Source organism: Dreissena polymorpha, chromosome 12 (assembly GCF_020536995.1).
Source record: "Dreissena polymorpha isolate Duluth1 chromosome 12, UMN_Dpol_1.0, whole genome shotgun sequence".
Taxonomy (NCBI): domain Eukaryota; kingdom Metazoa; phylum Mollusca; class Bivalvia; order Myida; family Dreissenidae; genus Dreissena; species Dreissena polymorpha.
Genome location: NC_068366.1, coordinates 13170556 through 13185690, shown reverse-complemented (window position 1 = coordinate 13185690; position 15135 = coordinate 13170556). Strand labels below are relative to the sequence as shown.

The following is a 15135-nucleotide window of genomic DNA, read 5'->3' as shown; positions in this document are numbered from 1 at the left end:
AGAATGCCGAGTTCGAAAAAGTGATGTAATTTTCAAGATAAAGTACGGTTATATAACAAATAACATAATATTATTTATGTGTTGCTTCATTGATTAAGTAATATACTATAAGTATGTACATTTCTGATGAAAGCTGGCGTATTATAGCAATTGATTTAAGTACAGCATGAATTTTAAATGTGAACAGAAATATATATATATATATATATATATCAGAAAAAAATGCCTATTTCATGTGCATTTTCTACACAAACGGTGAAGATGACATATACAATAAACACACAAAGTGATGCAGATTATTCAATAATAAAAAAGACCAGTCGATAAACGATAATGCTGATAAACGTGATTGAGTTTAAAATCGTGTCTATGAAAAGTTTGAAGATTACAAAATGTACATGGGCTGCTAAAAAGGGGGGTAGGATGGAAAGCTGGACCATCTAAGTGACATTACAAATTATTTAATGAATCTAGAAATTCATTTGTCAAAAAAAAAAGGTTTACATTCATAGTCTCTCCATAAGCCATATAACATTGCAAAAGTTTATTGAAATTTAACACATTTTTGTGTTGACCAGCCTATAGGAGCCAGAGGGATTTTGGGCAAAAAATGGACAAAGCAGCAGCCCCATATTCCACCATAGATCTTTTCCTTATGTCAACAAGGGTCTAATAAACAATTTTATAAGCAGAAGACCAGGTACAGTACAATACATCACTGAATTAATAGAATCAAATACATTTTAACATATAAAGTATTACACACAATACAAAAAACATGCATTCATAACAAATAATGCATTAAATTTAAAAAAATAACAGTAACAACACAGAAGTCTAAACATTGTAAATATGTACATTGTTCATGTTCATAAACAGTGTTCACTTTTATCTCTTCAACTCCTCAAACCTGCGTAAGAGGCCAACAAAGTCTACGTCCTCACCCCGAGAAGACTTGAAGCCCGGGGGGTCAGGCAGGATACTGTTGGGAACTGCAGGGAGTTCTGGGAAACTGTCCTCGTATCCTCCACCACCCTCTGTACATGAAACAGACATGAACCTCATTTTAACAAAGTGGTTTAACATTTAAAAATCGGTAACTGGCTCCATGTAATGAGGGCGGTGTACTAAGGAGGGGCGGCGGCTCTTTCCCAGCCTGGAATACACAATGTTCAACATGTATGCCTCACTCTAGAAAACAGGGTTTAATGTATGTGTGTAAAGTAACGTCATGGTCCTCTAAACCCTTTTCCACTATGATAAATGTTTTGACAATTTTGGAATCCCTTAGAGAAAAACAAATGAATTAAAAACCGTTAATGGCAAGAATCGAGTTTTAAAGGCTTCGTTTCCCACCCTAAGATACTGATGAGCAGCAAAAAACATGAAGAGACTGCAAGTTACTGGAAGGTTGTTCTGGTTTTATTCTGTTTTTATAAAGCACTAAACATTTTGCTTCTGAGCAGGAACTGGTCATCTCACCATTTGCTTAGGCGGTTGTGGTTGATGGTGGTATGGTTGTTGTTAGGGTGGTGGGTAATACATCGCACTATGGCTTGGTTGCGGTTACTAGTGACCAAAAATACCACAAGAAATTGTGACTAGATGTTAAATGCATAATGTATCACAAATCTTTTGAGAAATAACAGTTTGGTTTATTGCAAGCATTGCAAAGGTCATTGCTCTATAAATTGTACAAATTAAAACAACACTTACACATTAATTATGTATACATTAATTTGTATACTGACATCAATATTTAGAGATGCAGCTAAGCTTTTCTTCCTACTTCATATCAGATCGGGTCACACAAATATGATCTACCTTTCAAGAGACATTTTCCCGAAAATTATTGCCTAGTGACTGATACATTTTGGATTATAATTCAAGTTTTCTATGCTGCATTTGAATAACAATTGTCTTATGTGTTTGCATAAGCCTCCTTCTGGAAAAACTGGACTTTATGCATGTGGGTATAGTGTCGTCCAATATTAGCCAGTATAGTCCACAACGAGCAATTAGGGACTTTCAGCCTAAACTTTGTTCCATAAGAATATACTTCCTTAAAAAATAAAACTATCATAAAAGCAGATAATCCGTGATTAGCCTGTGCATACTGCACAGGCTAATCTAGGACGTCACTTCACACACATGCATTAAGCCCAGCTTTCCCCAAAAATAGATGACAAAATATTCACAAAAAACATGTAGAAATAGAACACAACAACTTATCAATTATATAACAAAACATAGTTCTATCAATCTCACTGTTCCTGTAACCAGCTACCACACTTCACCCTATCCTACCTGGTAATAGGCCTAAGCACCATCATGCCACCTCCTCCTCCTTTTCCACTACCACTGCTTGCTCCTCCCTTTTTGCCATCATCAACGACGAGCAGCATGTTCTCAGCCAGGAGTTTCTCGTCCTGCCCCATTCCTGACGGGTCAGGCTCAAACGGAACGTTATACGACTTTTGGTGGAGCCTGCACGCCGAGTTTATTCATGACTTTCTCATTAACATTGTCCAGAGAATTTGTTCGGCAGGCCTCTCCTTACTTTTTCCGTACTTGATTGTGAGCTGGTCTGCGATGATTTTGATCTCCGGACAATCTGTCAGCAGGCGTGGTTAAGTCCAGATCAATGATTTGTACAGATGTACAGTGTTTTCACAACATCACATAGCATTATCTTTTATCTTTTGTCTTTGCTAACCGAGCAATGGCTACCAGTAATAGCAAGTTTTCTACCCAGCAGCATCCGCTAACAAATGCCAACACTGTTATTTATCCGTTCAACTCAAGGTTTTCTGGAGATAGTAATGTGGAATAGAAAATATAGAACAAGAGATGTGTTCGTCAGAAACACAATGCCCCCTATTGCGCCGCTTTCAAATATTATTTTTTTGACCTTTGACCGTGAATAATGACCTTGACCTTGAACTTCCACCACTCAAAATGTGCAGCTTTATGAGAACGCCGCTTTGATTATTTTTTTGACCTTTGACCTTGAAGGTTGACCTTGACCTTGAATTTCCACCACTCAAAATGTGCAGCTTCATGAGATACACATGCATGCCAAATATCAAGCTGCTATCTTCAATAATGCAAAAGTTATGGCCAACGTTAAAGGTTTTTTTTCGGACGGACGGACAGACTGACATACACACTGACCGACAGTTCAACTGCTATATGCCACCCTACCGGGGGCATAAACATGGAAGGACATATCAATAAATAAGATATTTAAAAATCATTTCATAGTATGGAAATCAATAGATGACTAACGCTTACAATCATTTGCATATGAATAAGCATTTTAACAGTCTGATTGACTCTGCAGTTGTACCCATTATTTAGGATGTTACTTACGAAAATGAATTGATCTTCCTCAGGCTACCTATGTTGACGACCTTTTGCTTTTCTTAACATGTCAATGTTTAAGTAGCAAAATTCAATTAAACATAAATTGCTAGTGCATTCATACTCAAACATTCAAGTAATTCTTAATGAATAAAATGAATTTCCTCTATGTTGGAACAGTTAATTGTCAGTGATAAAGTAGTACTGCCATCTTATATACATCATACAAAAAATTTAATTTCAGGTAACACAACTTAAAATGTGTCACTGATAATGATGCCTCAACAACACATAGAAACAGACAAACCCACTTTATTTTCTACAGTAGACACAATGACAACGGACCACATATCAGCCATAAATGATTTACTAATCCTTACGTAAAGCCATATTTACGATTTTTATTTGTATTCAATTTTAATATATTGCTTAATTATGTTACAATAACACAAACAACGCAAGAATAAATATACATTGAACACGATTTTAATCAAATGCAGCATAGACAAATGAGCGCCCAGAGCCGATTGTGACGAAAATATTTCGTTCATATTTTCCTACAATAACCGAAGCCTTCGTCTTTTTATTAGGATCGGAGTTAGTGTTCTTATGTCGTATGAATAGATATCGTTTCAGGAAATTAAAATAAACCGTAAAACGTAATTTAGATTCACATCGTACATGCATTATATACATGCTTGCGAATTCGACTGAACATAAATTTTCGATTTCAGAATGAAATATCTGGCTCATTTCGCATTTTTCGACAAATATTCTTCTCAACTTTTATTTTAATTTATGTTGAAATATATGAATATTATTATTTTACACATTTTATATAAATTCATAAATATTTGACAGAATCGTATAATCTCGATATGGAAGCCAGGGCATTGTGAAAGTTTGAACATGATATAACCATTAGTTAATAATTGGCAAATGAAAGTTTTTTGACAATAGATATATTTATGTCGACTAACACCCAAAGGGTCATAATTCTGCCAAACATTAATGGTAAAGTATTTTTCGATCATCTAAACATTAAGGCTATTCGACGTTAAATGTTTGAGTAAGAAATACTCAGTTATTAAAAAGGACTTTAAAAATGACACAGACAAATCCACTTAATGCATGTATCTACAGCGGAGAAAAATTAAATGGTCAAACCTGGTAACAAATAAAATTCCTTCCATAACGCTTGTCTACACATTCTGCTGTGAACGTTAAGAGTAAATCTGTCAAGCAGTTAAAGGAGTTAATACACACTTTTTGAATAATATATTCTAGTGAGAAAAAAACAGAAATGTGCCCCCACAACAAGGACCATAATTATGCCAACCCTTGTCTCTGCTGAGCTGTTTTTATGATCATCCACACATTACGGTCTTGTGAAAGCTTGTGAGAGATCAGCCATGGATTTAAAGAACAGTTTTAAATACACGCGTCACATAGTTGAAACAACACACAAACGACAGTACCACTGACAGAAATTGTGGCAGCCTAATTTCCTCCCATATTGGACAATTCCCAACACGAGGATACTAAATGACACTAACGGATGAACAACTGTTCTATTACGAATAAGTATGTAATGACAGACAGACATTTAACCAGAAAAAAGTAGGTTCATGTGTTATATACATGTTAAACAAATAAACAAAAAAGGTAAAATGCATGCGTTATTCATGTTTCAAACAAACAAAAAACAGCAGCATGAACTGATTGAATGTGCAATACTGAATTTGCAAAACGAAAAACAATGACGGCGCGCGTAAGCAAACATAAGATCGTTTGAATGCTGTGTGCGTATATTGCCCACCCAACACAGTATAGTGACGTTATTCGCGATATCAAAGCAAATAAAAATCATTTAAATAAACCAACAAAAATATTGTGTATATACACCAATATTAGAGTTACGAAGTCGACGGCTTTAAAGCAAGTCGCCGGACACTGTCGCCTATTTGGACATAAAGTATCGCCATATAATAAAAGACGAATAAACAAATGTGTAATATCTAACTGAATAAACGCTTGATATGTCTGTAATGTTTTATGCGTTTAAAAAAAATTAAAAGTACATTATATTTAACCATAAAATAAAGCTGATTTAAAAATTGCGAATTAATTAAGTGTTCTATCATTGAAACTCTTTCGGTAAGTGTGTTCCTTGAAGATCGTCCCGCCGATTATAACAGAAAATCTGCGATAAACATACATACTTGTAATCTACTGCTGATCTAAAGAAAGTCCAGGCCAGGATATTTAACTCGCTAAAACACAAAGAGAAATGCTGGTAATGAAATTACTAAATGCAGCTTTAGAACTAGATTTTTGTGTATAGAAGTGTATAGTTTGACACGGTTTTGTTATACACATGGTTTGTTTAAGCCAAGAGAGTAAATCAGAAGGGTGGGTGCATTCCTATTTTGGAAAGCCGGAAGTGTCTTTTCTTGGGATGCATTGAAATCCATGGCGAATAAATAGGTAAATTATAAATAGAAGAAATGAGTAGAATGTGCAGACAGGAACGTGGCCGTGTTTTCGGAATGCTTGTTGCCCGCACTTCCGGTAGCTTGTATGACCGGTACCGTCATCAAAATCATATATATTCCACGAAGATTTTGCAATACATCAAATTGTGTCGCATCAAAATGCCATTCTTACTTTGAACCCATCAACTTTTGAAATAAAGACACGCCGAACGTGTAAAATTGACAACCGTCGACTTAAAAGTTCGGGCGAAGTCGCCTGAACAATATAGTCCTTAAGTTGGTTGGATGGGGAAATTTAGTTTCCCATACAATATAAAGCAATATAACCCTCATAGATACAAAACATATTTAAGGCGAAGATGCATGTTGCATTTTGTCATTGCTGCGAATGGAAGACAAAAGCGGTTTCTGAATGTGTACATTTATTCTGCAACTTTATATTTCATAGAGACCATGAAAATATATTTCGCATTCACTTAACTAAAAATATTTAGTTGACCTAAATATGTTTTTAATGAATATGCATTCAAACGGAACACACTATAGTTTATAAAGGTTATGTCAGATGAAAATAGTGCAATTGTCTTGTCAAAAAGTAATACATTAAAAGACCAATGTCCGGTTTTGAACTATTCCTAGATTTCAAATAATTAATGGTTTATTAAAAATTATTTTTTCTATTAATTAGAGAAAATCATAGACAATAAGCAATGTTACACGTCACATATTTCTTTTTTGTTAATAAGGGCTTCGGGTGGGGCATTAAATGTATCAGAATTATTTCAATCTTTTTTTAGAAATATCTTATGTTGGTTAATTTCTAAGAGTTTTCTTTGAATTGCAAATGCTTGTGATAACAATACAAAGTACTCGCATTTCAAGATTGAACAGTTTAAATAATGGGCTAAATAAGATTAATATATTTAGAAAAATCATATACTTTAATTGTTAACTATTTAAAAATTAAATTTAAATACAATATGCACAAAACTGACAATTGGCCATTATAACGTGGTCATGTTAAATACTAGTATACATCACTTCAATTGTTTCTGATAATGAGAAACACATATCCCAGGGACAAAACACAATTAAGTTGAATGACTATAGGCAACCTCCTTCTATCGTTCCCTGGAGCACAGCCTTGCACTAGTGACGTGTCCACACCAAGACAGTCGCAGGGAGGTTTTTGTTGACACGTGTTAAAAGGCCTGTATCCTGCATTATGTGTCGGCGTTTCAATGGCGCGTAGCTGTACAGTATGGTGGAAACTACTAGGCACTTGGTGGGGGAATGGAAATTCATGCTCGCGCTTTTTTCAAATTGCCTTAAATTTCACTTAAAGACGTCCGATGTAATTAAAGTCAGAAAGGACTGAATATACCAGAATACCAATACACCATCAGTTACTAACAGTTTAATACATAGTTTTATATAGAGGCTAAAGTGTGCAATCTTAATAGGTTTTTCAAAAATAACCCAGTTATAATTCGCATCTCACATATTATGGGGGTTTATTGTTATGCGATATTCTGTGAGTCAGATGTTGTAGTTTAAAGTTATTGATTTTAGGTTTGTTACACAGAATACCTTAGTTTTATTCAGAAACAGTGAGCTCCCGGCTGCTAAGTGGACACCATTCCTTCATTGCAGTGTAAACATAACATTGTTGGTCAGTCTTTCGTGTCCACATGGATTGCTCGAATTAAAAATTAAAAACAATTATCTGGAATAATGTCACCTAGTATTGTCCCAAAATCCTTAAATATATTTGACACAAACCAATGATGCCAAAAGACTTATATTGTAAACTGTTTACACCATCGTAGCTCATAACAAATAACCGCTTAAGGTGCATTCACAGTTCAACAGCAATTTATTGTTGATAACAGACATATTCATTTATGAACAAACTACACTGACTAGATGTTGGAAGTGTCAACTGTTAACATTTAATGTATATGAACAATACCTTACGTAAACAAACCGCTAACTTGACCTTACGTAAACAAACCCTAAGCGAAAATGATGTCTTTGAATAAAATATAAGGGAACTAACCACGACAGTGTTGCAATTTGAACTTTATGATTTATCTCCCAACGTATACAGCAATATCCATGCAGAGTTGTCGTTCCTTGCTCTCTCGTACACCTCTGCCACGGGCTCACAGCCATATAAGAACAAGAATCTTGTTCAAACTGAACAAACGCATTCAACGTATTTTAAATAACAAATATACGATCGGGAGCATTACAAAATTAAACATAAATTTGAATTTTACGATACATCGGGTTAAAACCTGGTTATTTGAATGCATCTTTTTATTAACAATTGTATTACCAATTAACCCAAATAAAAGCATTACGATCAATTCGCTAATGTTAACAAATCTACTAATAACGTAAGAAATTGCTTCGACAGCACACGTGTATTTACCGAGAGGAGAATGTGATCAAATCTGACAGAAATTTTAGTTTGGTCTAAATATTATATTACTAGTACTTGGTAGTAGAAGGCTCTTGAACATTATTTAAACGGACCAATTGGTTTCTGTTAAAAGTTAAACTATTAATAATGTAGATTTTATAATTATTCTTCTATGAATGATGACTGAATATGGTTCAGGTAACTACAGGTTTAACATAAATATACTCGAAGCAAACCTTGGAGGAAAAGTTCACAATTGTCAACAAACTGTTTCACCTTTTAAAAACGCTGGGGGATTGTAAAGGTCTAGATTTCAGTCTCTACTTTGGCACACAACTCAATACTTTACAAACATACGCTAATACAAATTTAGCCGTGCCCAAATAGCGTGGAAGATTTTCTAGATAAACTATCAATGTACATTTTTTCGTGATTGCCGCAAGTGCATACATTTGTGGTATGGTATATTGTTTCAAACCATTTTTGTCCGGTTGTGGCATAAATGCGGTGGTAAAGCGACTTCTTTATATTCTTTCGTACTCAGACAGGAGTACTGGTCACACGTCATTATACTACGCTGAGAAACATCAATGCTAAAATTAAATTATATCAATGCTACAATCTGAAGCTTGTATGAAATTAACATATTTCAAAAGAAAACGCTTTCCTTTCTTCGAGGAAGAAGAGTTCCGGATGCAAGACCCGGCTCTGGTTATAACATTATTACCCGGTGTTTTTTATCGGGTAAACAAACAAATTAAAAACAGCTGAAAAGAGAAAAAAAATCACAACCCTGAGTACATATTGGAAAATATGTTGCTTAAAAATAGTCTGAAACAAGTCCTGATTGAGATAAGAGATATGAGCCTATTTTATAAGCTAAAGCAAAAAACACATATAATTTTATCCATAAAGAAAGCTTTCTACTCTGACATACCAAGTTGAGTATCATGATCAGAATCAAGTTAATGCATGCAGCGGTGATGGTGGTGATGATGCTGGCATTATTTTGGATAAGATGCTGGGTGCTGCCCATGGTGCCGTTCTTCGGTCCGTCTTTCTCAATGAGCTGTAGAGCGGCCAGTGTGGACACCCGGTACGCTATCACCCCCACAACACCTCCCACCGCTATCGCCATCTGTAATGCCATCAGAGGTGTGATTTAATCCTTAACCGCTCAAAGGGGGAAGTGAAAATGATTATATGAAACCAGCATAAAACCAGAAGAGCCTGCAAGTAGCTTGCATTCTGTTCAGGTCTGATGTGGTTTGCTGCTCATCAGTACCTAATAGTTGAAAATGAAACCTTTAAAATGCGAATCAATTAAGAAAACCTCATCTTGAATTTGATTTTCTAAAGGATAACAAATGCGTCAAAGTGCGTTTTTGAGCGATAAAGGGTAAAGACCCTCTTCAGGAGAGGAAAATGCCCTGCCTCCCTAAAAGGGTTCAACTAAACTCTTCATTTGTTTATAGATCAAGCAAAGTTAATTTGTAAAAAAAAGTTTCACATTGAAAGAGAAGAAATCAGCCAAAAGGAGGAAACATCACACACATGGACTTTTAATTGAGGCGCAAATACTTGAGTCTCACTCGGGGAAAATGGGGTTTAAAGCATGTGTGTAAAGTGTCATCCCAGATAAGCAAGTGCAGTATGCAAAGGCTAATCAGGGAAAACACTTTCCGCTGTTATTGTGTTGTTTGTTTCAAGCAATTCTTTTCTAAGGGAAAAATCCACTTAAGGAGGGACAGGCTAATCAGGGACGACACTTAAGACACATTCATTAAGCCCAATTTCCCTTGAGCAATGCTCATTTTTTAAACCGATGGCCCAACTATCCAGGTGTTCCTTCACACCAATTACCTAATGCTAAGAAGAGAGTTACTTTAAACAAAAATACCATTTAAGAGGAAATTTTTGTCCCTGATTAGCCTATGTAGACTGCAATCATGCGTTTTTCCTCTTGCAGGCGTTCATTATAGCCCTTACATCAGACTTCATCCCTTGGTTGGTCTACGTCTACTACTACAGTGACAACCAAACCCTGGTCGGCTACACACAGTGGGGGCTCTCCAAGTTTAACACATCAGACTTTCAGCCGGACAAGAGAGTACAAGGATCTGATATTTGTTGGTGCGTGACAAAAATATTAGAGTCGTGTTCTGATAAAACTGGGCATAATGCATGTGCGTAAAGTGTCGTCCCAGATTAACCTGTGCAGTCCGCACAGGCTAATCAGGGACGACACTTTCCGCTTTTATGACATTTAGCATGTAAATGAAGTATCTTTTTAGCAAAAATTCAGTTAATGCGGAAAATGTCGTCCCTGATTAGCCTGTGCACACTGCACAGGCTAATCTGGGACGACACTTTACGCACATGCATTATGCCCAGTTGTATCAGAACAAGACACATAATATAACAATATAATAACATATTTTGTTCTGATAGACATTGACATTTTCAATTCTATTTTGTGAGTTGATCAAATACTTGACGTGGTAAAAAAAGAGATCTGTTTCTCCTGAATGAAGTTAAAGAGTTTACACTCATGAAATCCAAATCACACATCCATTTCATCACTTGGGTGTAAAGCTGAAGTTGAATATGCATAAGGTAGTTACTTGTATTTCATGCGATTTTCTTCAGGTCAAATTATGTAAGATTTTAAGCTTTCTTTTTCAAAACTATTCTTACAAGGTGCAGTAACATAATTGATTGTGACCCAATCCATTATCATATATATGATAGTCTGTAAGGGTATCAATTGAAATACCTTCATAATCAGCATTATTCCATTTGCCGAGATTTCCACTAAATGACATGACCCTCATCCTTGTTCTTAGATTCTTTGAAACTAGAATATTGATTCAATATCTACTAACATGAGCCACATTCTGGGACAACAGGGCTTAATGCATGTGCGTAGTGTCATCCATGCAGGCTAACCAGAAACAACACTTTCCACTTGTATGGAACTTGTGTTTAAAGGAGGTGACTCAAAAATAAAATCCAGTGAAGGCAGAAAGTGTTGTCCCAGATTAGCCTGTGTGGACTGCACAGACTGATCTGGGTTGACACTTTACACACTTGAATTAAGCCCAGATAACCCAGAGGATGCTCATACGATAACTATTCAAGTTGCTAAGATTTTCACTACCCCTATCCTTATACTAAAATTCTTTCTCTTTAAAATAATTATTCAATAATCTAATCATGCTCTGGGAAAATCGGGCTTGATGCATGTGCTTTAAGTGTCATCCCAGATCAGCCTGTGCAGTCTGCACAGGCTAATCAGGGACGTACCTTTTTGCTTTTATAGTATTCTTCATTTAAAGGAAGTCTCTTATTAATGAAAATAAAGTGCAGGCGGTTGTGTCGTTCCTGATAAGCCTGTGAGGACTGCACAGGCTAATCTGGGACTACACTTTACGCTCAAGCATTTAGCCCAGTTTTTGCAGTTGGAGGCTCATATGAATTCTATTTCAGGTACCGAGATTTCCGCTACCCTCCTGGCTACAAGGATGAGACAGGAGAGCCAATGCAGTATGAGTATTCTGAGAAATTCTGGCATGTCCTGGCTGCTGGCTTCTCTTTTGTCGTAGTCTTTGAGGTGAGATGCTCACACTGTATTATTGGTAATGAATGCTTTTTTTGTTGTTGATGATTATGGAGTAAAAAATGGGAAAATATTTTCACCTTTATGATCTGCTTTCACTACATATGTATTTGTATAATTTTGTTATATTGCTTATGTAAATTATGTTTTTTTTTATTAAAGAGTCAGAAATGGGAAATTATTTTTATCTATTGTTGTTGCACAGTTGTTACACGAGTGTCTTTTCCTAACTTTATACATATATCAGTACTTAAATGTTTCTTTCATTTGTGAAAACTTTTCCCTTAAACTAGATACTATTGAATTTTCAGTTGTATTACTTCATAAAACATTTTATCCCATCCATTACTAATTGATCAAAATAGAAGCTATATTTTTCCGCTCATTCCCATAATGTAATGTATATCTCTCCCCTTCCCAAGAATCTGTTGTCATAAGACATATCTCCCCCTATCCATGACTCATAAAACAGATACTTTTATTCAAGTCATTTCATTGTATAATCTTTATTTCTCTCCCCAACTCACTCTGAATTCTCTCCCCTACTCACTCTGATTTTTCTCCCCTACTCACTCTGATTCTCTCCCCTACTCACTGTAATTTGTCTTCCCTACTCACTCTGATTTATCTCCACTATTCACTATGATTTCTCTCCCCTACTCAATCTGATTTCCCTCCCCTTCTCACTCTGATTTTTTCCCTTTCTTACTTTGATTTCACTTTCATACTCACTCTGATTTCTCTTCCCTACTCACTCTGATGTCTACCCCTTCTTTCTCTGATTTTTCTCCCCTACTCACTCTGATTTATCTCCCCTACTCACTCTGATTTATCACCCCTACTCACCCTGATTTCTCTCCGCTACTCACTATGAGTTCTCTCCCCTACTCACTCTGATTTTTCTCCCCTACTCACTCTGATTTTTCCCCCTTCTTACTTTGATTTCACTTCCATACTCACTCTGATTTCTCTCCCCTACTCACTCTGATTTATCTCCCCTACTTACTCTGATTTCTCTCCCCTACTCACTCTGATTTCTATCCCTTTCTCAATCTGATTTCTATCCCCTACTTACTCTGATTTCTCTCCCCTATTCTAGAACCTGGTGGTGGTCACCACAAGCCTGGTGGCCTACCTGATCCCAGACGTGCCGGCCATGGTGAAGAAGGAGATAAGGAGGGAGGCGTACATCTCTAGTGAGATCGTCATACAGGTAATTACGCCTCGCTCTGTGAAATGCATGTGCTCAAAGTGTCATCCCAGATTAGCCTGTACATTCCACACAGGCCAATCAGGAATAACACTTTCAGACGTAACTTAATTTTTGTCATGAAAAGTCTTTCTTAAAAAGAAAGAAATACACTAAAAGTGGTAAGTGTTGTCCCTGATTTCCCTGTGCGGACTGCAAAGGCTAATCCTTGAGGACACTTTATGCACATGCATTAAACATCTTTTCACAGAGCAAGGCTAAATATCATTTGCTAAGCCAAAATGTAATGACTCCAAATCCCACTGTTCTCTCGGATTCTTTGAAGACTATTTTGAAGCAGCTACCAGTCTATGTGTTCGTATTTGCGTAAAATTGTATTAAGATTTTGCGCCATTCCCCGACAGTAAAATATATTTCAAATATTATATAAAATAAAATTCTGTGTAATTCTTTGTATTGTCTACTTAAATTTTATGACATTTCCCATCCATAAATAAACACTACATTGAAACAATCACTTAAAATATTACTTAATAAAACCAGGGTAAAACTTCCTATCACTTTATATTATAATGGAAATTATCTCCAATAAGACTGAGCTGCAGAAGGCCAAGGGAAACTCAGTAACGGACATCCTGCTCGGAAAACTGCGGAAGGGAGGTGCAAAGGGGGAGAACGGGTCAAGCGCGCGGAAACGCAATGGGAGGGGTGGAGACGATGATGCGATTGTGCGGGTTGATGAAGTGTCGGTGTCAAACATTTGATGAGAGATATGAGGATAATTCGAAACTTGGACAAGACTCTGTAATATGTTTAAGGCCTGCTGAGAGCACTAATATTTCTGTAGATGGAACATGTAACATATTTTTGCCCTAAAGAAGTGGTGTAAATATATGGGCGTGTTCAACCAAACTGCATTTGCAATGATTTTTGTAGGGATTGGTGGTTAAAACCTTTTAGAATTAAGTTTGGAACTATATGATCTGATAAGGAAATTTTAAAAAGATGCAACACTTTTCATATGATTGCCTTTTGTGATTATATGATTGTTTATGCATACATTTATAATTAGATTGTTTCAGGATCTACATTGGTTGTGTAATTGTCTTATTTATATAATATGTAATTTAAGTATCCTCATTGTAATTATTGTGCTTTTGCTTTTTTACAAGACCGATAAAATGAAATACAGGAGTCACATGGCTTCTTTATATATCTCTTTAATATCTCAAATTGTTTTAACAGAATTCAAATACAGACTAAAGATTCACCATGCAAACGACTGTTAATTAGTTTTGGTAATTTAGGTGCAGTTTAAGATTACACACATTTAAATTTGTATATTAATTGGTTGAGCCAAAAAGTATTTTATCTCCGACGAATATCTATATTAGTTTTGATTATTGTTTATTTGTCCACAGGCACGTACTCAGTAAAGATATAATTGTTTAAGGTATTTAGTGTTTTATGTATGACATATATACTATTTTCCATACATGATGTGTATTAGTTTACACTTGTAACCACTTGTAAAGTGATACAAAGTTTTACTTTGTTTTAATAATAATATTTGTAGTCATTGATAAAATTTTAGTGTTTATATATTCATAGTTATTTTCATTGTAATGCCTTATTTTTGTATAAATAATGTTTAATGTTGCTTTATCTTACTAAGGTTTTACAGATACAATTAGTTGAACATTATGACACTGGTTGTAATTGGCCAGAGTTGTCTAAGTTTTAGTATATTTTGAACATTAGTATAAATGACACTGGTTGTAATTGGCCAGAGTTGTCTAAGTTTTAGTATATTTTAACATTTTAATCATTAACTTTTTAATTGTGTTGATATGTACATTAACTTTTTAATTGTGTTGATATGTACATAGATTATGATCAATTTATTCCTGCTTTCATCTATCGAACATTTAAAATATCAGTAAACATTTGGATGATAATAAACTAAGAAAATTTATCTTACATTCAAGTAGGTTGTGATGCACCATGCTGGTAACACATG

General features: G+C 35.4%; 1 protein-coding gene across 1 annotated transcript; it reads left to right on the top strand.

Moving 5' to 3' along the window:
* Positions 1-10201: 10201 nt before the first annotated feature.
* On the top strand, positions 10202-14017 carry LOC127852292 (anoctamin-3-like). The gene is made up of 4 exons (XM_052386213.1): positions 10202-10419; positions 11776-11899; positions 13005-13118; positions 13709-14017. Exons 2-4 carry the CDS (start codon positions 11828-11830, stop codon positions 13877-13879), a joined length of 357 nt encoding a protein of 118 aa, XP_052242173.1. The 5' UTR covers positions 10202-10419; positions 11776-11827; the 3' UTR covers positions 13880-14017.
* The last annotated feature ends 1118 nt before the right edge of the window (positions 14018-15135 follow it).

What these genes read in the sequence shown, in the direction of transcription:
- LOC127852292 (XM_052386213.1), top strand. Translation starts at nt 11,828, where the DNA reads ATGCAGTATGAGTATTCTGAGAAATTCTGGCATGTCCTGGCTGCTGGC. An exon ending in CTTTTGTCGTAGTCTTTGAG is followed by an intron (nt 11,900 to 13,004) that starts GTGAGATGCTCA and finishes CCCCTATTCTAG; the next exon opens with AACCTGGTGGTGGTCACCAC. An exon ending in CTAGTGAGATCGTCATACAG is followed by an intron (nt 13,119 to 13,708) that starts GTAATTACGCCT and finishes ATCTCCAATAAG; the next exon opens with ACTGAGCTGCAGAAGGCCAA.